General features: G+C 54.6%; 6 protein-coding genes across 6 annotated transcripts; 4 read left to right on the top strand and 2 right to left on the bottom strand.

Annotated features, from left to right (window-relative positions):
• Positions 1–3,177: 3,177 nt before the first annotated feature.
• Positions 3,178–4,344, bottom strand: BROUX77_001034 (uncharacterized protein; the record flags this gene model as incomplete). The annotated part of the gene is made up of 2 exons (XM_073745419.1): positions 3,178–3,886; positions 3,968–4,344. The coding sequence occupies 2 exons, from the start codon at positions 4,342–4,344 to the stop codon at positions 3,178–3,180; spliced, it is 1,086 nt and encodes a 361-aa protein (XP_073609269.1).
• A 3,735-nt stretch (positions 4,345–8,079) lies between these two features.
• On the top strand, positions 8,080–10,471 carry BROUX77_001033 (uncharacterized protein; the record flags this gene model as incomplete). The annotated part of the gene is made up of 4 exons (XM_073745418.1): positions 8,080–8,126; positions 8,234–8,250; positions 8,433–9,946; positions 10,013–10,471. 4 exons carry the CDS (start codon positions 8,080–8,082, stop codon positions 10,469–10,471), a joined length of 2,037 nt encoding a protein of 678 aa, XP_073609268.1.
• A 1,030-nt stretch (positions 10,472–11,501) lies between these two features.
• Positions 11,502–12,535, top strand: BROUX77_001032 (uncharacterized protein; the record flags this gene model as incomplete). The annotated part of the gene is made up of 2 exons (XM_073745417.1): positions 11,502–12,216; positions 12,285–12,535. 2 exons carry the CDS (start codon positions 11,502–11,504, stop codon positions 12,533–12,535), a joined length of 966 nt encoding a protein of 321 aa, XP_073609267.1.
• Positions 12,536–13,195: 660 nt separating this feature from the next.
• BROUX77_001031 (uncharacterized protein) lies at positions 13,196–14,858 on the top strand (the record flags this gene model as incomplete). The annotated part of the gene is made up of 2 exons (XM_073745416.1): positions 13,196–13,207; positions 13,302–14,858. 2 exons carry the CDS (start codon positions 13,196–13,198, stop codon positions 14,856–14,858), a joined length of 1,569 nt encoding a protein of 522 aa, XP_073609266.1.
• A 1,856-nt stretch (positions 14,859–16,714) lies between these two features.
• On the top strand, positions 16,715–17,548 carry BROUX77_001030 (uncharacterized protein; the record flags this gene model as incomplete). Its single annotated transcript, XM_073745415.1, has 1 exon — positions 16,715–17,548. The coding sequence occupies one exon, from the start codon at positions 16,715–16,717 to the stop codon at positions 17,546–17,548; it is 834 nt and encodes a 277-aa protein (XP_073609265.1).
• An 861-nt stretch (positions 17,549–18,409) lies between these two features.
• BROUX77_001029 (uncharacterized protein) lies at positions 18,410–20,837 on the bottom strand (the record flags this gene model as incomplete). Its single annotated transcript, XM_073745413.1, has 2 exons — positions 18,410–20,703; positions 20,774–20,837. The coding sequence occupies 2 exons, from the start codon at positions 20,835–20,837 to the stop codon at positions 18,410–18,412; spliced, it is 2,358 nt and encodes a 785-aa protein (XP_073609264.1).
• Between the last annotated feature and the right edge of the window lie 1,784 nt (positions 20,838–22,621).

The following is a 22,621-nucleotide window of genomic DNA, read 5'->3' as shown; positions in this document are numbered from 1 at the left end:
TACATGACGCCAGACTCTGTTGATAGTCAACATCATCGTCCACACCATGTGCAGCGTATCCACCCTCCTCCTCCCCCTCCGGCTTCTCCTTGTTCTTGTCCCCGGCGGCAGCCCGGTCCCCGCCAGAGACATAATTGTGCCATGCAACCCACGCTACATTGTTCGAGGTAACCTTGGACTTTGGGAGGTGTGTAATAACTACGTGAATCAATCTAGGCGGATGTCTGCCGTCGTGGGAAAAAAAAAAATAAACCTGATCGGTAGCATACGCAACACATGCTTCTCTTCCTCTTTCTCCCTTCCCGAGGCATGGGTCACCCACCACCCACACCACACAGCCTACGGAATCACCCATCAGCATATATGGACTGGGGGCAAAAGCTGGTTGCTAAATCTCATTGACTAACTAGAAAGACCTCACTACCTGTAAGATTACAAGTGAATCTAGTCCAGCTCGGCTCGGGCGCAGGGAGGTACAAGGATACCTGTTCAGCCCCAAATCCCGACAAATCTTGATTCTGGCTTACCGTTCTGCTCTGTTCTGCTCTATGGGTGGTGTGTTGTACAAGTATTCCCAAACCCTAGTCCCCCCTAATGTGTTTACCCGATGTTTTGCTTGCCACAAATCCAGAGCCCAAGTCACCATCAACTACACCCAGCGAGCAAGACGCCAACAAGTGCAACGCAGCCAGCGGCAATCTTTCCGCCCAAGAAAACAACGGGGAAATGGCTTTTGTGGCGCTACATTCGTAGCACTGAGAGACAGGTGGTAGCTATAGTAAATACTGACTAGACGTAACTAGTACTCAGTTATACGCTGCAGTACAGACGTTGGCGTTGATGCCACATGGCCAACTAATCCCGAGTTGGCACTGTCTGAAATTGCTACCATGACTAGGACTTTGGACAAGAAAAAGATAAAAGGACAGGATAAGACTTTCTTGCCTTTATGCACTCACTGCGCTGCCCGTGTGTAAAGCATTGGATTCCGGTTTAACAGGTCCCAGGACAGTGCTGCTGAAGATCAAGAGTAGGGTTGCCCAGGGTTAGAAACGAGAATTTCCATATTGGGCGAAAAAAATCTTGGGACGAACATGGGCTTTTCAAGCGTGGGTTTTTTTTTCGTGTGGCATGGCACGTTGCCACATTTCATTTTGGGGGGATACAAGTTTTTTTTTTTTTCTTTTTTTTTTCTTCTCGCAAACGTGCTGCTGCCAGGATGGGGCTGTGGCTGATGCGATGCAACGGCGATCTCCACTCGAGCGAGAACAGTGCCCTCTGAGGCTGTCTCGCTCGCCCATCGCGTCAAATCGAAGCCGATGCCACATATATACGATGCGATACGATACGTAAATATGTACTGTGGCGGTCTTATCTGCACAAGTACCTACCGGCAGCACAGAACTGTCCACAAAGACAAAGCCCCAGTTGACTAGTTAGCTAGTTCCAGCTATTCTGCCACACATGTTTTATCAGACGGACCATCCCGACTGACTGCTCCAATTGAACATGCGGTGGCGTTTCATGATTTCTGGCCAAGCCTACACCGCGAGAAAAAAAAGAAAAAAAAGAACAAACTCACCGAGTCATGGCATGGCCTGCCTAAAAATGGACGTGCCATCTCGCAATACTTTTTTTTGCAACCCACCTTAATTTGGGACCCTGTTCCTTCTTGTTCCTCTCCTCGCCATGTCTTGCTATCTTCACCTCGCCTTGCCTTCCCTCTCCTCCGCTCCGACCCTGTTCGAATATCTCTCTTTGCTGACTGGCCGACGGTGGATCAGCCTCAAGGGGAATGCAATGGGAGATGGGTGGGCCTGTTTGATGCATCCATCGCGATTCAGCCCAGGCCCAGGGGAAACGCGTTTGGATCGGATTCTTTTATTAGACCGCGAAGGGGAAAAAGAAAACAGGAAAAAAAAACCCCCAAAAAAATGCCCAGTCGGTAGGCGAGTATTAAAAGGCGAAACGCTACTGTGATCAGCAAAGATGCCAAAAAAGTAAGACGCTGCACATAGGCTGACATCACGATCTTGTTGTCATATACACACATCACATCACAACGACGAGCTAGAGACAAAAAGGAAGAGTCGGGCTTACCTGAACATAGAGAGAGACTCACACCAACAGCACATGTTTTTTTTTCCTCCTCTCTTCCTTCGGCAGCCGCCATCTTTTTCTCCATTCTACACCACTCCGCCCACTTGCCGTTACTCATTCACCAATGGAACCCGGTCATGTCATAACGTCGTCCTCTTCCTTGCACTATTCTTGTGCTTCCCGTTCACCTCTCTCTTTCTCGTCTCCTCCTTATTCTTCTTCCAGCCTGGCCTTGTTTGTTCTTTGCCAGGGCTCTTCTCTTTTCCATCTCTCCCAGCTTGGGCCATGTGCACAGACACTGGTTCTGGTCCTGCGGCTATGTGTCTGGGCCGGCATTAAGGGTTCAGGTAGACAATTTTTTCCAACCAATTTTTTTTAAAACAGGGATTAAATCCTGTAATTTATTTCCCGGGACACCCAAGACTCGGAAGAAATAGAAGAAGAAAAGAAAGAAAATGCTCGAGACGCGTCGCGATCTCTCCCTTGCCTCGAAGCCTATATCATGACGAGTCTGGCCTGGCCCTTGGTCAATGCTTTCGCTTCTGTCTTTGTTTCTTCCTTAGTCTACAGTAACCCTAAGATTCTCCCATGTCAACCCCTCATGTAACACACACACACATTATCAAACATCCTTTCCCATTCTCTGCCACTTGTCTCACATAACGAATTGTCTGCAGGACAAACAACTTCAACTTGCACCACTGCTTAATAATTGTTCCTAGTTAGCAAGTAAGATAACAGACATTGACCCTAAGAAATCCGAGAATACAAACAAAAACACAAAACACACAAAAAAGCATAACCGCACGCCGAACAAAACACATCAAAACGGGCTTCGTTTTGCTTGACCCAGGGAGCTCCAATGGTGAGCTTGGAGAGAGATTCAGGACATTAAGGAGGCAAAAATAAGCAGAGTGTCACAACAACTTGGCTGTACTACAAGACGGCGACCCAGAAACAAAGCAAGCGAAGCAGCAAAAACAAGGAATATGACAGCCCAGCTCTAGAATTTGTACAAGGGCCTGCCAAGGATGAGGACAGAAAACAATGAAGCTCCCCTCACGCATTCAACAGCGTCTACGTCCTGCTAGAGTCTTGGTCCTCGGGGCTGTAGTTGGTCCCATCTAGAGTTTCGGTAGGCTTGGAAACCATGGCCGCCTTGGCTGCGTTGGGCTGTGTTGAGACGGTTGGGCCTGTGGGCTCGCGGGGCGGTGATGCCTTTGTTGTGGCGGCAGCCGTGGCCGCCTGTAGGCGCTGGTCGAGGGCGCGCAGAGCTAGCGCGCGGCGTCTTTCGGCCTCGGCACGAGCACCTGATGCGCCTCTGGCCAGAGTGCCTTGGGTACGGGCCGAGGCGGCATTGATGTCGGCGCTGGAAAAAGGCGTGCAAATGCGGAGAGCCACGAGGATAGCGAAGACGACTTCGGAGAAGCTGCGCACCAGATGCTTGAGTGGGCCTGGGAATAGTTCAGCAAAGGCAAAAGTCTCGGAGGCGTCGCCGCGGTGTGCCGACGAGTTGGCGGATTCAAGGTCAGGGAATACAGTCTTATAGAACCGCAGATACGTCCAGCTGACTACAAAGCCATGTACTGCAAGGAAGAATGATGCGCTGCTGAGAAGAGGAGACATGGCAAGCAGCCAGATGGAAACCAGATACAGGAACGGGAAGCGCGGCATGCGCATAGAGAGCAGGCCACGGAAGATGGTTACAGTATGGGCGGGGAGCAATTGGCTAAAGGCGACGAGGAAACCAATCTGTAGGGGAATGGTGCCCGAGACAACAGTCAAGCTAAACAGAAGATGCAATAAGAGTCAGCTACACATCATATCTTATGGCGTGGCAAGATGGGAGCTTTGGGTGTGGGCTTACGTCCAGCTCTCCACATGTGAAAGAGCAAACATGGCAACAAGGGACAAAAAGGTTAGAGTATTTGAAGCCAGCGAAACAATGGCAACAAACTTGACGAGTTCCTCTGACGACCAGGCTCGCTCAAGATAGCGGCCGCCGTGGTATAAAGTGAAGATGCTGATACCAGCAGTAAAGACATTACCCTCGACAAGTGTCGCAGTCAGAAAGGTCCACGGATATGTGAGCGATAGCGACGGCACGAGTGTCAGGTACGGAATTACCACGGTCGTGTCGGCCGACCACTGACGGCATCTGATGGCAACGCTGAGAAGGGACTGCACGCCCAGAGCAATCATGAGCGCCCGGGTTACCGGCGGGAGGTTGAGTCGTGGAGGCATATTGGGGGGGAGGCGCGATCAAAGAGGCGTATGTCGAGATTTCTTTGCTGTAAGGGTTGTCGGAACGGAAGCCAAGGCGATTGAAATAGAAGGAGAAAAAGAAAACAAAATAGAGGATTGCGGGGTGGTCGGATATCTAAGCCGGACAGCTAAACCCTGGGCTCGCAAATATGCGTCTACCACGCGCGGGAGACAAAGCGGTGGAATGACGTTTTGTAGGACGTCGGAAAGAGCACAGAGGGGAGGGGATACTAGGTACTTTGGTCACGGGTCAAGAATCGATTGGTTGAGGCTTTTTGTTCGTGTGGTTCACGTATGCTGGCAGCAAGCAACCGTCAGTGGGAAGATGATGCTTCCTTGCATCAGAGGCTTCATGTTCATGTTGTCGAATGGGGACCCTTTACACCTGAGATTCCAGGCGCCAAAAGAGAAGAGAGCGGACAAGGGTTATTTGTCTAGGGTTGGATAACAGGCATGAATTCTAGAAAAGCAGGGATGACGATCAGCGGTTGGCCATTAGCCTTGTGCAAGGCTACGCTAAGCCTAGTTTGGATATGAGCTGGTAGTTTATCTTTCTTGACTTGGCCCATGGCGCCCCTGTTGGCACTGGCCATTGTTTCATAGCCCTAGCAGACCGATCTCTGACCATGGCCCAGTTGTATGCAGTACTGCCGGGAATGGATTAGCGGCAAAAGGCAGGTTGGGATTAGTTTATTCTAGAGACAGTCTGAAGGGAGGAAGCAGGGAAAGGCAGGTGTGGGCCAGGGTTTGTGCTTTGACCCTGGAGGCCATCATCAAATACAAAAGACAAAAGTTGACTAACTATATAACGAGCTACTTGTCACTTGTGCACTTGTTTTGTTGGTCGGAAAAGATAGAGAAACACTGAAAAAAGGAAGAAGAAAAGAAGGTCGGCTGAACTTTTTCGCACATCAGCAGGATCAAGTTCTTGGGTGCATGCACGTCGGTAAGCCTGTCTTGTAGGCAGGCAGAGACGCTGATCTCTAGCGCAAAGATTTAAAGCATGCAAGTCACATACGCTGGGAAGAGTCGTATGCTGGTGCTGGTGCTGGTGCTTGTTACTCTGCACTTATTGTGTATTTATGGGTGGAGAACAGATCGCAAAAGGAAGCAAAGCGGGTACCTGGCGTGTGGTTAGACGCTTGAGGTTGAAGGAGGGAGGCAATGAAGAGAGAGAAATAAAAAAGACAATAACTCACTACATAACTACTGGAAACTGTCGGCGGTTTGAGCACCTGATTGTTCAGGCAATCAATCAATCAGCCATACGAGGCAAGAGGGCAGAGAGTGGGCGAGCCTGAGAGCTAAATGCCTAACCCTAAAAACACGATACGGCGAAAATAAGAATGAGGAGAAGAAACAGACAAACACACTTTAACTCAACCAAGCACTGCAAGTATTGGTACATGCGGTCATATAAGGCAATGTGTGATGCGACCTGTACCTGTACATGGACTCCTACAGGAACAGGCTGATGATCCACATTGAATTTGGACTTTGTTGGATGTGGATCCTGCGTGTTCTTTTCATCAAATGAAGTGCGTGTGTGTGTGTGTAGACAGTACGAGAGAGTCAAGGGGAAGATTTGACATGTGGGCAAAAGGCAAACAAGAAACACGAGCGAGACACCAGAAAGAAACAGACCAGCCAGTCTCTGTTCTTTTTCTGCTTGTGTGGTCGTCGTCGTCATCATCAGCCAAACGAATGAAATGACCCAATGTTCAACTCAACTGTGGATGGGAGCTGTTGAACATGGACTGTGCGTGGCGGTTGTGCGTAGGGCGGCACGTGTGTTGGTGTCTCTTTTGGTCGGTCCTCTGCCGTTCTGGCCGCCCTCTGTTGCTTGCGAGGATTGGCAGAGAGGTCAAGTTCAGTGCAGTGCATAAAATATGAAGAGAAAGAAAGCGAACAAGAGACAGGGCCTTGGACGGGGAAGGCTTCGAGGCTTGACGTTTCGTGTCATTAAAGATCCTGGTTCCCTTGACCAAGACTTTTATAGTGTAGAGCTAGGGTTAGGAGGTAGCTAGCGTATGGGCACCCACGCACCAGGGGACAGGGGTGGAAGGAGGAGGAGGAGGAGGAGAGACGAAGAAGGGGATGATTTTTTTCTTTGCAGGAGAAAGGCTTAGGAGCATTTTCATGGCGTTGGCTGGCTGGGAGCGTCTCTGGATAGGTAGTTCAAGCAGTCAACTAGTTAGTAGTAGTTAGAATAGTTAGTTATGTGTGTTGTTGTGCCGCGGAATGCTAGGTTATACCCTGGTCACAAAGTACCACCGCATGTACACCATCGTACTGGGGGAGGTTTTCTTTCTCTTTTTTTTTTTCGTGATTGTAGAGATGGGCGACAGAAGACAACAAGATGGTCATCTGGAGGAGAGAGCCGACATGGGCATCGGCAGAGACTAGAGAATTATCAGCGAACAACGAACAACGCATAGTTGACTAGTTAGTTGACGGATAATGGATAATGGATAATGAAAAATGCTGTTGCTACTTGCACTGTAGCCGCGCTCCCAGAAACAGCAAGCAGAAAAGCGCGTGCCTTCCCAGCCAGACCCTGGCTGTCCTGGCTTCCTGTCTGCCTACTGGCTGTCCGTCCGTCTGTTCTGTCTGTTCTGTCTGGGAGCCTTTCCGTCTCTCAAAGGCAGTTGCAGCTTTCTTCATTCAGGTCAGGTCTCTGCTCCTTCCCTAGAGTCCGTCCAGCTCTGGGCTAGGTTCCGTTCCTTTTTTAATGCTTTTTTTTTTTCGTGTCTTTTTTCTTCTTTTTTTTTTCTTTTTTTTCTCCCCCTCAAATCATTAGAGCCTCCGTGACCTTTTCTCTTCTTCCTTTATTTTCCGCTTCGTTTCTTATCGTTTTCCTTTGTTACTGCTCATAGTTTCTTCGCCTTCTCTGTCCTCCCCCTTTAGCAATACTCGCCCACAGTGTTTTCCTAACTATTCCATCCCACCGTCTCTCTTTCTCCTTCTCTCCATATCTCTCTCTCCCTCATCGCTTCGGCTTCCACGCTCTCCCGCGCTCATTCTCTCGTCACCGTTTTCTGAGATGGCCCTGAACATCTCCTTGATCTCCTTGTGAACCGTATTTCAACCTCTCCGCCCAACGAGTCGAACCTGCCGCCCTCTTGCTCCCGCTTGTCTCTCGCTTCGTTTCCCGGCCTGAGTTTTTTTAATGTTGCCCTGGCTGACCTGGCCTTGACTTGAACCACAAGCAATTCGACCTCTGCTCTCCTCTGCTCTGCTCTTTTATTTTATTTTATTGTTCTCCTGGCCCAGCAAAAGCCTGACAACCAAAACGCTCCCAACTGTGCTTCTGCTCTGTATGAGGCTTTGAGAATCCCGCTCGCTCATCTCAACTGTACCTACTATCGCCATCCTCGGCGTACCTGACTGCCTCGTGGGCCCTGACCAATCAGAGTCTTTGCTCCACGCGCCATATACGTCCACGTCCGCATTCATCGCCATCGGACCTTGTCGCCATCGCGGACTTCGTCGCTGTCCTCCATCCGCCTGCTCCCTTTCCCTTTTATTTGCTGTCCATGGTTGCTGTCTCGTAGTGCTGCCAGCCACCACCGACCATCGCCACATTCAGCCGCTTACAGTACTCGCTCCTTGTGCTCTGCGCTCATCGCCTGGGAGCCCTTCACCTTGCTCACTCGCCACCCTCCACCCCAAATCGTCCAACCAGCGTTCTCCGGCGCGCCCTATCCGTCCACGATGAAGGAATATCTTGACTCGGATCGATTGAACTTTCTCGTATGGAGGTATGTCCGCCAGCCTCTGCGTGCACTCGCTTTGCGCCTGTCCACCCGGCGCCACCGTAGCTATCGTCATGTGTCGTGTAATTAAATGCTGACCAGTTGTGTATCAGGTACCTCCTCGAAAGCAGTACGTCTTTTTGTCCCGCCAAATTTTATTCATCACCTCTCTTTCTAGTTTCCCCCACTGCGGCTCCTCTTTCACCTGGCCAGCCCGCCGAGTGCTCCATGCTGTCCCCATCTACTAGTGTTATCTCTTGTGAACCTTGGCCATTGTGCCCAGAAAACCTCTAACCCGTTTCCCTTTTCCAGACTACCGCGAGGCCGCCACAAAGTTGCAAAAAGAATGGGGCATCAAGGAGCCTCACCGACACTTTGAATTCGCCCAGCACGTACGCAGTCATTCTCTCGTCTATGTCGTCAACAAGGGACTGTCGTATGCCAGCCTCGAGAGAGAAAGCCATCGGAATGTGGTACGCATCCACCCAACCAGTCACAGCCTGCACTCCCACCGTGCAAATCCACCCTACAGTGCCGCCACCAACTCCACCAACTCTGCCTCTGCTTCTGCTTCTGCCAACACCGCCATCGACCAAACTTCAGCTTCACTAACTCTTCCCCCCCAGTCGGATATTGCTCCCGAGTCCCAGGCAGAATTCGGCTTCTTTGGTCCGGTGACATTGCCGCCACAAAAAGCTTACCCTCCGCCAAGAATACAGCACCAAAACCCACAACCGCCTGAAGATGGCGAGGCCGATGCCGACGGCGAGGCCGATGATGAAATTGTTGCCAAGCAAGAAGAATCCGAAGATGTCTCCATGGAAGACTCTACCGTTATTGTCACCGAAGACGCCACCGCTCGCAAACGACCACTTTCCACCCACATGCCCAATGCAATCGCCAAAAAGCCCAAGCTGTCGGAAAATGGGGATCACGATAACACCATATCCATGCCCATGGATGTTGATAGCACAGACGCCCCCGGATCTAATCACGCCTACCCGTCTCCACTCGAGGGCGATGAAGCCTCGGCAACCCAGACTCACACCGATGGCCCCGAACAAGGGACGCAAGAAAAAACCAAGGACCTGACCACTGACACCATCTACCTGGACCTTGCCATTGAGAAACCGCGACTTGAGTCTGCACTACCTCCTGAACGCCCACCCACTGCTCCTTCACCCGTGTTATTACTTTGCGAATGGAGCCCAACAAACCCCAACATCTTGGCTGCCGCCGGGACAGATTCCATGTCTCGTTTATACACCATCAACCATGCCACTGATAGGGACGACAACCAGCCATTCTGCAAGCTCCTGGAAGAAGACGCACCTAGAGATACCCAGGTGACTGCTCTGTCATGGAGCCGTGCTGAGGGCAACATTCTGGCCATCGCAACAGAGCAAGGTAACAAGGCGAGAATAAACATCTGGGCTGGCGACGGCACCCACATCCATCTTATCGACGTTGCTGAGGGTCCCGTCATCAAGCTAGCATGGAACCGCACCGGAACAGCACTCCTGGCCATCTCTCCGTCAGTAGACAACGGCACCCTTCTCTCGATATATAAAGTCCCAACGCTCGCCTCATCCTCCTATACCATATCAAATCACGATTTTACCTCAGTAGCCCTGGATGTGACGTGGACCAACGAATCAACATTCCTGGTCTGTGGCGGCCAGCTCTTGCAAACATTTAGCTGTTCAGGACCCGCCATAGAACCAGTGCGTACTTTTGACACCGACGCCACCGATGCCTTGGTGCATGTCGCCTACGATGACCGCGCCTTGATAGCAGCGGCTAGTTCTGATACGGGAACTATTACAGTAAGCATTTTTATGCCCGAACCATGTGCTTATTATGTTATGCACCCCACTAACAGGATATTGTAGCTCATTGATGGAAACGGAAGTAAACGCAAAATCTCAGCACACACACACCCGATCACGGCGCTTAAATGGCAGCCCGAAGCTCTTGCCGGCGCGGAAAACCGGCTGCTCGCATCGGCAGGGGAGGATGGGGCTGTCCTTGTGTGGGATCCCAAGTGTCTAGAGACCAAGCCGAAAAAGTTTTTGACTATGAGTGGCGGTCCGATTGTAGCGCTTGCCTTTAGCCCCGACGGCGCATATCTTGCCGGAGCCACAGCACTGCATGTGTACATCTGGAAGGTTGGGGACACGGCCTCAATTCCATATGCCAAGTGGAAGCGGACACCACACCCCGGCTGGAATGGGCCGACGCCATCGGGAGAGAATGAAGACACATTTGAGCACTGCCTCGCATGGGATTCGACCGGCCAAAAGGTTGCATATGGCGTCAATAGTCGATTAGCTATCATCAGCTTCCGATAGACAGGCGTCTATACCTGGGCCGCTATGAGCAATGCTTCTCTACGCACACAGGCTGACTTGACTGTATTTTGTTATTCTCGTTTTCCCAGATTCAGCTGCCTTGGGCTGTCTCCTGGCCGGCCTGCTTGCTGTGAGAACAGGTCGGTGTTCGGGGTTTTCTGCGGCCTGGAGACGGTGAAATGTATAAACGATGCTGCATTTTCCAATTTTTCTTCTTCTTCCTCCTCTTTTTTTCTTCCTCTGTTTATATGGGCGGGAGCGATTTGACGTCGTGGTTGTGTGGCTTCCAGCTTCATCTTGTGGTGCTGCCGCCAGCCATATCTTCTTCTTGTATATCAGGCATATGGCTTTTTTTCCCTTCCGGTGTCTAGAAACCGGGGCCTTGTTGGTTCTCTTGTTTTTTTTTCTTGTCTAGTCTATCACGGTCCTTATTATTATTTTTGTGTTTCTTGCTGCATGGGCTAGGAATAACTGGCGTTTTTCTTCGTCGTATTTTTTTTGTCTTTCGTTTCTTCGTTTTCTAGGGCTATATTTTCTTTTTGTTTTTCTTTTTCTTTTTACTGCGTGGATTGGCTGGAGAGCATACATACTACATATCATACTCACACTTGAATTTCGATTCCCTTTGTCAATATCTACAGTGGTGTTCAGGCTGTTGTTGTCGGTAGTCTTTGTGTGTTTCTGAGTCTGATACAATGTCACGTGACGTAAATGGCTTGTCTTGTCTTTAGTGATGATGACGATGGAATTCATGTGTCTCTTACCATTGAGGCAAAGACGCAACTAGAGGTGAAGGCGAGTATTCACGGGTCATAAAAAGCTCAGTCGCGAGGTAAGCCGTTGAGTGCGAAGTTTCTCCCTTTTGTTTCTTGTTCTCTTTCCACATCTCAGTGTGTCTCTTCTTGATGCCCAAGCAGTGACCGTGTTGTACTGAACGTTGTCCATTTTTCTCGAAGCTTGCAAGAAACGTCCTTCACTTGTCTCCCCCCGCCCTGTTCTCTGCCCTCTCTCTCTTCTAGCCCAAAAATCAATGCACCAAGTGTTACCCCGCAGCATGCACAAGGGCCTGTCACTGGCTGCGGCAAAGACGCTGAGACTGAGGATCAGCTCACGGCTCCCTGCAAGCTCTAGCTTGGCCTGTATTCTCCCTTGTGCGGGTACAGGCACAGGTAGCGCTGCTGTTAGCGGCGGGCGGCCTGTGGGATGCCAGATCCGGCTACAGCTCCAGAGCCACCAGCGTGCCTGGCTTTCTTCTACCTCTTCTATCTCTAGAGATAAGGCGCGCAACACTACTGACGACAAGCCACGCAAGAACAACGAGAAACTGGACTCCGCTACCGCTACCGCCGAGCCCAAACCCATCAAGAGCAACACGGCCGAGAGCATCCCCCTCGGCTTCGTCCCGCTGCAGAACCAGGCCGAGCCCGCCGACCAAGACGCCGCGCGCGACAACGTGCGCCACAACACCGAGCAGCAGACGTCGTGGGAAGCCATGTCGTCCGACCAGTCGTACCTCGACTTTCTCAACAAGGCCAACGCGCCGCTGGACAGCTCCGGCGCCGACGCGGCCCAGCAGGCCTCGGCCGGCCGCCAGGGCGGGCTGCACCTGGTCGACGCCGGCGAGGACATTCCGCGGCCCCTGGCGGCGCTGGGCGACGCCGTCTACACGTCTGACGCCGACGAGCCATTTGTCCCGGTCGTCCTGCGCTGGGACGAGACGGGCAACAAGGGCCTGCCGGACGAGAGTGAGTGCCTGTTCCATTTTCGCCGTGCTTGGCACAGAAGTACCTGTGAACGCTGACGTCGGTTGTAGGTGAATTCTTGGCCCTTATCAAGGGCCCTGCCAACGCCCCCGTTACCATCATGGACCCCAGCGACTGGGATGGACTCGGCCACTACCAGACGGTCCTGGACGCCGTGCGCCACGCCAGCGAGGGCGCCGATGTGCGTGTGTATCGAGTCGAGATGACTGGCACGCGAGTTGAGTACTTTTTGGTCAGCTGCGAGGGCCTGGGCAAGGATGCGCGGCTAGTGGGCCTGAAGGCACTGGCGATTGAGTCGTAAGCAGCGAGGTTGTGTGTGTGTTTTGAGGGAGTGTTGGTTGTTGGTGTTTTACAGTCGTCTTACGATAATGTTTTTTTTCCCTCTGATTTTTTTGTCTTTGCAATCTAGGAACAAAACTTGAAAAACAAAACAGAAGAATATGCTTGTTTTTTTTGCATCACTCGTCACCTAGTTTTCTCCGTGATATCTGGTTCCTTGTTGTTTTATTTTTTCCTTTTTTTTAATTCTCAGCTTAATTGCATGACGTCTGGTGGGTGGTTCATCAGGCGGAAGGAGTGGAATCCCGATTGGGCAACCATCTGTTCGAGATTTTTGTCTAAAAAGGGCGGTTCTGTTTTTTTTGACTCACCAGAAAAAAAAAGGGAAAAAAACTTGCATCGTGATTTTGAGCTTCCCATTTTGCGCCATCGTTATTCCGTTACTGCAAATCACTTTGTGTATATCCACAGGATCAAGACATTTTTATTGCACGCCTCACCCGAAGCCACAGTTGCCCTCCGTCCTTGCACAGTCCGCAGCCTCGCCCGATCACCCCCGCCGCATCAACCCCGCCGCATGTCCCTCGTCTGCCAAACTTGACGACCTGCGTAGCCCTGGAGCTTAGATTCAACCGCCGCCACCATCACACGACTCCCCGCACACAACGCATTCTCCACCGCCATGGCCAGACCAGTCAGTCTCTCACTGCGTCCCGGCGTCGCGCCGGCCGACCGGCCAGCCTGCCCCCTCCTCATTGCCAACTGCTAACCCCCCACCCGCACTGCAGAGAGCCATTGTGCCGTCGCTTGAGACGGTGCGCGACATTGTGCGCAACCCGCCGGCGTCGGGCCCGCGGCCCAACCTGATTCCGCTGTGCCGCCAGTTCCCGTCCGACATGCTGACGCCATCGGCCGCCTACCTCAAGATATCCAAGCACGCTGGCGCGGGCGCCTACTCCTTCCTGCTCGAGAGTGCGGCTACCGAGCAGGTTGGCCGCTACAGCTTCGTCGGCGCCGGGCCCCGCAAGACCATGGCCACCGGTCCCGGCTGGGGCGACGCCACCGATCCGCTGCCTGGATTGGAGGCCGAGCTGAACAAGTACGTCGTGGCATCCGTGCCGGGCCTGGTTCTGCCGCCCATGGCTGGCGGCGCGGTCGGCTATGTCGGTTACGACTGTGTACGCTACTTTGAGCCCAAGACGGCGCGGCCTATGGAGGATGTGCTCAAGGTGCCCGAGTCGCTGTTCATGCTGTTCGACACCATTGTCGCCTTTGACCGTTTTTACGGGGTCGTCAAGGTCATCACCTATCTGCACTTTGACCCCAACCAGCAGGCCGACAGCCAGGAGCTTGACTCCGCCTACGCCAAGGCCACGGCCACGCTTGAGGAGCTCGTCGTTGTGCTCAACTCGGCCGACACGCCGATGCCCACGCAGCAGCCCATCACGCTGGGTGCAGAGTACACGTCCAACGTGGGCCAGGCGGGCTACGAGGCGCACGTGACCACGCTGAAGAAGCACATCCGCGCTGGCGATATTATCCAGGCCGTGCCGTCGCAGCGGCTGGCGCGCCCGACCAAGCTGCACCCATTCAACATCTACCGGCACCTGCGCACCGTCAACCCCTCGCCATACCTGTTCTACATTGACTGCGGCACGTTCCACATTGTCGGTGCGTCGCCCGAGCTGCTGGTCAAGAGCGAGGCGGGCCGCATCATCACGCACCCGATTGCCGGCACTGTCAAGCGCGGCGCTACGCCGGCAGACGACGAGGCGCTGGCAGTCACGCTGCGCAACAGTCTCAAGGACCGCGCTGAGCACGTGATGCTGGTCGACCTGGCGCGCAACGACATCAACCGCGTGTGCGACCCGTTTACGGTGCGCGTGGACCACCTGATGCAGGTGCAAAAGTTTAGCCACGTGCAGCACCTGGTGTCCCAGGTATCGGGCGTGCTGCGCAGCGACCAGACGCGCTTCGACGCCTTCCGGTCCATTTTCCCGGCCGGCACGGTCTCGGGCGCGCCCAAGGTGCGCGCCATGGAGCTGATTGCTGAGCTGGAGAAGGAGAAGCGCGGCATCTATGCCGGCGCTGTCGGGTACTTTGGCTACAGCAGCATAGCGGCCGATGGATCGCTGGTCGAGGGTGCCATGGACACATGTATTGCGCTGCGCACCATGCTGGTCAAAGACGAGGTGGCTTATCTGCAGTCGGGCGGCGGCATTGTGTTTGACTCGGACGAATACGAGGAGTGGATGGAGACTATCAACAAGCTGGCGGCCAACACACAGTGTGTGACGACTGCCGAGGAGATTTACTACGAGCAGCAGAACGGTGCCAGCTCATAGACGGCGAGGGAAGGAAAGCGACGCTGGCAAAATGGAATAGACATGAATGCAAAGGATAAAACATCATCAAGACGGGCCAATGGCCTGATTGCACCAACCAACTAGTACAAGTCTGGCTGTACCGGCCTATGTTTCCATGGGGCCACCGCAATCTGGCCATGTCTCTCTATGCTGCTATGACACCATCAAAGTCTGGCCGTAACTCTGTGTGTCTCTATCTATGTCTCTATTTCTCTATGCCGTCCCCCCTCCCCAGTACGCACTTCCTGACCCGCATTACATGCATGACCTTTAGGTCTACGTACATGAAGCTTTCCATGGAATCCTCCCCCGCCCAGCTGCCGCCGCATTTCTTCAGCGGGGGCCTCAGACGCAAATCCTCTGCCGACGACGATTGCGATTGCCGGGTTCCTCGCAGCTTTGCGTGTAGGCGAAACAGCCAGCACAGAGCACAGCTAGAAACCAGAACTTCCCCAAACAGGGCAAGCATGAGCAGAGCTGAAATGGGGGAGCAGCAGGAAGAAAGAAAGGAAATAAGAAAAACACAAAGCCTATTGTTCGCTTAGCCCATGTGCATATTCTAGTCAAGTCTGCTCGCCTCTTCTTTGGCCATTCCCCTCTTCCATACGTGCTTGTATATGCAGCCGCCTCGATCGCTCGCTTGGGCCAGCCGGCGTTGGAGGGCAAAATAAAACAAGAAGCAGAAACATATAAAAAAAAAAGAAAACTTCAGCCCAACGAGAAGGTGACCTTCCATTCCTCTCTTTCCTCGTCGTACAAGAAGACTAGAAGAGAGACCACATCCTAGCTAGTTTCTCTCTAGATAGCTTCCCCTATGGCCTTCGCACATCATAATAAGGAACAAGACAAGACGTCCACTAGAAGCAAGGAGAGGAGGGGGGAAGATGAGAATAAGGATGAGGGAGAAGGGGAGGATGGGATGGAGAAAAGAAAGACGAGAATGAAGAAGGAGCGAGGCTGGTTCGTCTATTCTCCTTTTGCAGTTGCCCATTACGGGCAGGTAGACTTTCCGCACAGCCCATTATTTTGTGAGCGGCGGTAAGTGCCGTTTTTTTTTTCAAGTGTACTTTCCTTCCTTGTTCTTCTTGTTCTCTTTTTTTTTTTTTTCCTTTTCCTTCCTTTTTGCAGTTTTGCTTCTTATGGCAATTCTTCTTTTTCTTTTTTTCGCAGGTTATTTCTTTTTTCTTTTTCCCTTTTCTACTCCACGTCATTTATCGCCTGGCACCTTCGCCCTTCTTGACGTATGTATGTACCTTGGCCCTTTTCTTTATTTTTTTTTAATTTTTTTTATCGTCATTAACTACATGCTGCACTGCAGTTGCCCGTTCTGCTGATACTTCTTATATACTTGGTTATTGCTCTTGTAGACCTACATAAACCCTTGACCCGCCGTTCTTGAAGGCTTCTGTTTCCTCTTCTATTCTTTCTAGTTTAAGCACTTGCCGCTGCTTTTTTTTTTCTTTGCCAACCGCACTTCCCGTTTCCATTTCCCGGGGAAGCCCAGATATCTCGGGTTCCTTGCTTGTATTGTTCTTCTCCTTTGTCTCTTTGTTCTTTACCTACCAACCTTGCCTTTGCCCAGCCCTGTCAAAAACCCTTCCCCCCCTCCAAAAAAAACAAAGTAGGCTCCGTTTCAAGACAAGGAAACTATTTTTCTTTTTCCTCTGCTACTCTCTTGTCTCATGCCAAAAACTTGCCTCGAGTTCAAGGACGTCTAGGTCAGACGTCGCTATTTGTTTTGTCTCTGGCCGATCGCCGTCTCCAAAAAAAGAACGGCTCACTTCACCAAAATCCCACTCTCCCCAACTGGTCTTAGGCACTAACGCCTCGCCGTCATGAGCCACAACTATCCCCACCACTTCAGCGGCAACCCCAATCACGCCCGGCCCGGTCCGCAGTTCAGGCCGCCGCCCGCCAGCCTCGGCACCTTTTCAGTCCCCGCCCGAAACCCGCCGACGTCCAGTTCAGCGCTGAACCATATTTTACACCCGCACCCCGCACCGCCGCCCATGTCGCACGGCGTGCTCGCGCCTGCGCCAGCGCCCGTCGCACACTACGCCCCCAGCTCCTCCTCATCCTCGTCCTCCAGCATGAACCACTACTTCCCGCCCCCCGTGCACACCAACGCGCAGCAGTACCCAGCTCCCGCAGCGCATCATTACGCGCCCGCGCCGTCCTCTTCGTTCGCCGGCACACAACAGCTCGCAGCGCCGCACATGCAGTATGCACACCCCCACGCGACGGCGGCGCCGGCGCCGGCATACTCAGCAGCAGCAGCGACGGCGGCGGCTGCGGCGCCCCGATCACATCGCAAGCGCACGCGCTATCCAGACGACAGCGACCGCGACGACGGGCCGCCGGTGGCCTACACGCCGGCGCACATTCCAGCGCACAGCTACGCCCAGGGATACTCTTACGCAGCGGCAGCGCCACAGTCGTCGGCGGCTTCGTCGTCTCGGTCGGGCCCGATGCCGCATGCGCAGTACTCGCGCGGGGAGATGGAGCAGCGCCCGGGGGCGGGCGGACCCGGGCCGGGGACGGGTGGCGGCGGCGGTGGTCGTGCGCGTAAGATGCAGGCGCGTGGGCATAACCCCGGCGATTCAAGCGAAGAGGACAGCGAGGAGGATGAGGCGGCGCGCGGCCGGGGTGCGCTGCCGCCTGAACAGTAGGTTTCTTTCTTCCCTGGGGGGGCCTGGTCTCCTTGTTTGTTTAGGGTTTCTGCTACCGCAGCTCGGTGGGTGGGCTTTTGCTGACGTTTTTGTTCTTCTTATCCAGGTGGCAGCAGGTTGCCGAGCAGCGTGAACAGGCGACGGCCATCTTGCATAACCCGGAGCTTCTCCTGACATATGCCGAAAGCCGGCACAAGGTGAGTTACTCTCTATCTATCGCTCTTCTTGTGCAAGCCCCTCCCTCCCTCCTCGTCCGAGAACGGCTGAACTAACCACAGGCTCTTCCTATGCCGGCCCTCGCTTCTAGAGCGTTGCAGGCGCCAGGCTTCACTACACGCGCGTGGCTGCGGGCTTTGCCTTGGACGTGTCCTCCAGATGAGAAGCAAGACATGTCGCGGGCGTTTCCTGTGAGTTCGGGGCGGCAAGAAAGGATGGAAGAGAGAGACATTTGGTGTTCCCTTGGACTGTCCCCCTAGACACGCTTTGGCGTATCGAGTACAGGAGGAGACAGGCGGCTGCGGTCTCTGAAATTACGCATGCAACACGGTAGATGTTGTGTGGTGTTCACGGACAGAATGGATTGTATGATATGTTATTGTATTGTACTAGACTCGTAGTATGTATGAGCACCAAAGACGGTATGCAATGCCAAACAACCCAACCCAAGATGCAGAAAAAGAAAATCACAAAACAATGACTAGATGGTGGAAATGTAGGAAAGACGACAGAGAAAAGAATGTACAATGAACTCGAGAATGCTTTCATCAGGTCATGTCAGAAACAAAGCAGGGAACAGAAAAGACAAAATAATACGAGTCAATGGGAGCACATGGCCTGTGGACTGAGTTACCGCGCCAGTTCTCACGCGTACCGCGGCCCCGGCACATACTGCGGCGGCGGCGGCATATGGCCCGCTCCGGCGCTGTAAACCATGGGAGCCGACGAGGCGCCGGGTGGCATGTAGCCCATGGGCACGCCGCCGCGAGACTCGTTCTTGGGCGGGCGCAGACCGCGGGCGGCAGCAATGCGACGGCGGCGGCGGATGGACGAGACCAGCGACCAGATAAACATGAGCACAATCAGGCCGCCGACGCTGGCAATCACGGGGATCAGGATGTGGCGGTTGCGCTGGAAAAAGTTGCGCAGCTCGCGCGTCATCGACTGGCCGTTGCAGGCGCCGTTGCGGCACAGGCCGCCGGAGCCGCACGGCGTGCCGTCCAGGTACGTCTGGGCAAACTGCACGCAGACGCCGCGGCGCAGGTTCGGCGACGTGCACTGCATCTGGCAGCTGGCCGACTCGCCGCACGCGCGCGTGTCGTTGCTGTTGGCCGTCGTGCTGGAGCCCATCATGGCCTTGCACTGCTGGTCGCGCGACGTGCACTGGCCGCTGGCGCAGCGCAGGTTGGTGCCGCACGAGGTGCCGTCGTCGGAGAAGACGTTGGGCGGGCACGTAGCCTCGGTGCCCCCGCAGACCTCCTCGGGGTCGCACGGCCCTGTGCTGGCCCGGCAGACGGTGCCGGACGAGGCCAGTCGGCAGTCGGACGTGCAGCAGTCTTCGTTGGACGGGTCGCACTGCGAGTTGGTGGTGAAGCGGCACGTGTTGGGGTCGCAGCAGCTGTTGTCGCCACAGCCCGACTCGCCGCCGCAGTCGCAGTCTTCGCCGGTCTCGACGATGCCGTTGCCGCACTGGGCACCCGTGATGGTTTCCACGTTGCGGTTGTTGGTCAGACAGTCGGTCTTGACGGACGAGCGGCCAATGGCGGAGCAAATGTTGCCGATGCTGCACGGCGAAAAGGACGTGATGCCGGTGCCCGTTGACGGGCTCATGATGAACGAGCTGCCGGCACTGCACGTGTCGCGGGACTGGGGACAGCACCGGGAGGTCTCTTCGAACCCCTGGGCGCACGTGTCGGACGTGCAGTCGTGCACGGCGCCAAACGTGTGGCCAATCTCGTGGGCCATGACCTGCCACTCGGTGCTGGTGCGCACAATGACGTTGGTCGAGGCGACCGTCTCGTTGCTGCCGCCGTTCGAGGTCGACCCGGACAGGCAGACCTGGCCGAGCCAGGCCAGCCCGACGGCCGTGCCGGTGTTGCACGTGGTCAGCAGCGACCAAAAGGCGTTGGTGTCGAGGAACTGGCCACGCCAGGCGGAGAACTGGTTCAGGCGCGTGGAAATGTCGACCGCTGAGCTGCAGGGCACGTTCCACGGGACCGCGGCATTGGCCGTGGTCGGGCAGTTGCGTTCGGTCACAGTCAGGTTCTGGATGCCGAGCGAGATATTAAAGGTGCTTTCGTAGAGGGCTGAGGCCGAGTTGATCTGGCGGATGACGTTGGTCCGCATGTCGGACTCGTTTTCAAACTGCTGGTGGTACGTGCAGTCGGTCGCAATGCCGATCAGGGCCACACGGCGGCTTGAGAAGCACCCGGCCGTCGAGCCGATCGAATCGACGAGGTTGACTCCGGCGCCATTGTTGCCCGTCTGGCCGTTGTCCATCTGGCGGCTGAAGAGGAAGCGCGATGAGAGGCCGTGCAGGGCGGACTCGGCAGGGTCCTGGTCGGAGTGCAGCGGGTCGAATTCGGAGTTGCGGCGCAGCGAGTCGGCGGCGCAGTCGTCGGACAGATCACGCTTCAGCTCCTGCGTCAGCGTGTCGGGGACGATGCTGGAGTCCTTCCACAGCACCATGACGTCCTTGGGATCCTGGTCGCCAACGTGCACGTCGGGATCCAGCAGCAGCTTGGTGCGGCGGTAGTCCTTGAGGCTGTGGATATGGTGGTGGTCGCCGTCGACGCGGAAGACGCCCTCAAACAGCGGCCGCTTGCCGTCGCGGTGAAAGGTGATGCGGGCCCAGCCGGCCTGGGTCCATAGCGTCGAGCCGCTGTGCTGGACAAAGGCGTGGCCCCGAAAGACCTTGAAGTCGGTCCGCTCAATGGGCTCGGTGTGAGATATTTGGCCATCGTCGCCGAGATGCGTAATGTGTAGGGTTTCATGGAGAATGTCGTGATTGGGCTCGAGTGCGAGGCGCACTTTTTGGTTGTCGACGACGAAGCTGAGATCAAAGTGCGAGTAGGCGTGAATATGACGCGACGGTGTCCCGATCACGGGATCCTCGAGGGTGTGTACGCTGCGGATCGGGTTCCGGTCGACTGAGTGCGCTGTGGTTGTGGCGGAGGTGTCAGCAGAAAACGTGTGGGAGAAGCGCAGGAAGGTTAGGCTCGAACTAACCAAGTGCTGAATGCAGCAACGCTAAGCCGGCCACGGCTACTTTGACTATACTGGACGAGATCATGGCGGCTGTGAGTGGCGACTCGGGGAGGAGGAGACGAGACGCAGGTGAGGAGATGGATATCAACCTTCTCGAAACACTCGATGGCTGGAACTTGGGAAGATTCTGCCAAGTCGAGCGATTGAGTATCCGAGGAATGCAAGATTGTGTTATCCAGCCAAACTAAATGGGCGGCAGGGGTGCCCTTTAAGGAGGAAGGCCTTGGAGCAGGGGACAGAGGGCACGAGAAGGGGAGGGAGGCTCTTTAGGCGACTGTGAGACCGTGCTGGGAGGAAGACCTTTTGGGGGCAATCAATGGCGTATTATAATACAAAGCAGGCGGCGGGAAGAAAAAAGGAAGGGAGGCTGCTCGGCTCGACGAGGTTATGCAAATATAAGTAAAGTGTAGAGTTTAAGTGTAGCCGGATCCGTCCGTCTGGGTATAAGTGCAAGTGACTAAGTGTATAAGTGACGTGAAAGCAAAAGTGTACAGATTCTGAGTCTGGCACAGGGCCGCTGACTCCAGGAGGCCCACGGCCGGCTCCAGCGGACACCAGAAGAGAGACAGAAAGGGACAGCAGCAAAAAGCCAAGCAAAGACGCGCAAGTGTCGACAGGCCTGGCAGCAAAAAAGGCGAAAAGGGTGGAGGCCGAGATGCAGCTGGCTGCAGGACGCGGTGGAGGGGAGGGGAGGAGGATGGAGGCAGCGGAAGTACCGGTACTTGGGTGCAGAGAGAGCGAGAGCGAGAGAAGGCGAGCTGCTTGTGTGCGTGGTGGGTAGTGCCTCTTAGTGTGGCGATGCAGGAAAAGAAACGAGGTCGAGGAGGAGGACGGCCGGCCGCGGCGGCATCGCGCAGCAGAAGGTTACGGCCAGACAAAAGAGAATGAGAGTAGCGGAACGGGGCCAGAGCGTCCAGCGCGGCGCAGAGAACAGCCAGAAGGCACGAGAGGCAAGAATAGATAGCGAGATTGCAGAGTACGGGCAGAAGCTGAGATGGTCCCGGGGGGGGGGGAGGGCCGGGGCTGCGAAGCGTTCGAGTCGGCGGGGGCCCAAAACTCGGAGTCTGGAAGAACAGAGAGACTCACGATAAAGAACGGGCAATCGGCGAGGAACAAACAGTCGCTGGTTCTCTTTTCTCGTCCGCGTTCTCGTTCTGTTCTGTGCCTTTTTTTCTTCCTCCTCTCCCCCGGGCGCTCTCTGTGTGCGCGCCTTAGTCAGCCACTCATTTGCCTACGCCCACTCGCTGCTGTTTCGACGGCGTTTCGCATTCCAGGCTGTTGTCCGTCCGCCAGCCAAGAGCAGAGGCTACGCCGGGAATCTCCAGCACTGCAGCAGGCCCAGAGTGCTCGCCAACTCGACTGCAAGCACTATATCGCCGCGCCAAAAGACAGGCTCTTCACTCTGCTTCTGCTCTTCCCCCCCCCCCCTATCACGCTGTCATTTACCACTGGCCCACTTGTGCCCTGGGTCCTGGCCACCCGCTGGCCTCTGCTACTCTCTGTTCTCTTGCCTGGCCTGGCCTGGGCGTTTACTTGCTCGCCAGCCGGCGGGACGCGGCACATGCAGCCCAAGCGTCCCGTCACTCGCCGCCAACTAGTTGTTGGCCTGAACTTAGGGTTGGCGGGCTGGCGGGCTGGCGGCATAGGTATGGGAATGCCTCGCCCCTTTTGCATAACTAACTCCCAGCAGCTTGCTGGGTTGGGCCAGTCTGTGCTGCGGCTTTGACATGTTCAGCCATGTCGACTTCCCGCCTGTCGTTCAGTCTCAAGGTACAAGTACATATACACAGATAGATTCATAATAAGTCA

Source organism: Berkeleyomyces rouxiae (assembly GCF_048999995.1).
Source record: "Berkeleyomyces rouxiae strain 22BRR77 chromosome Unknown BrBRR77_ptg000001l, whole genome shotgun sequence".
NCBI lineage: Eukaryota > Fungi > Ascomycota > Sordariomycetes > Microascales > Ceratocystidaceae > Berkeleyomyces > Berkeleyomyces rouxiae.
This window is presented reverse-complemented; position numbering and strand designations above follow the sequence as displayed.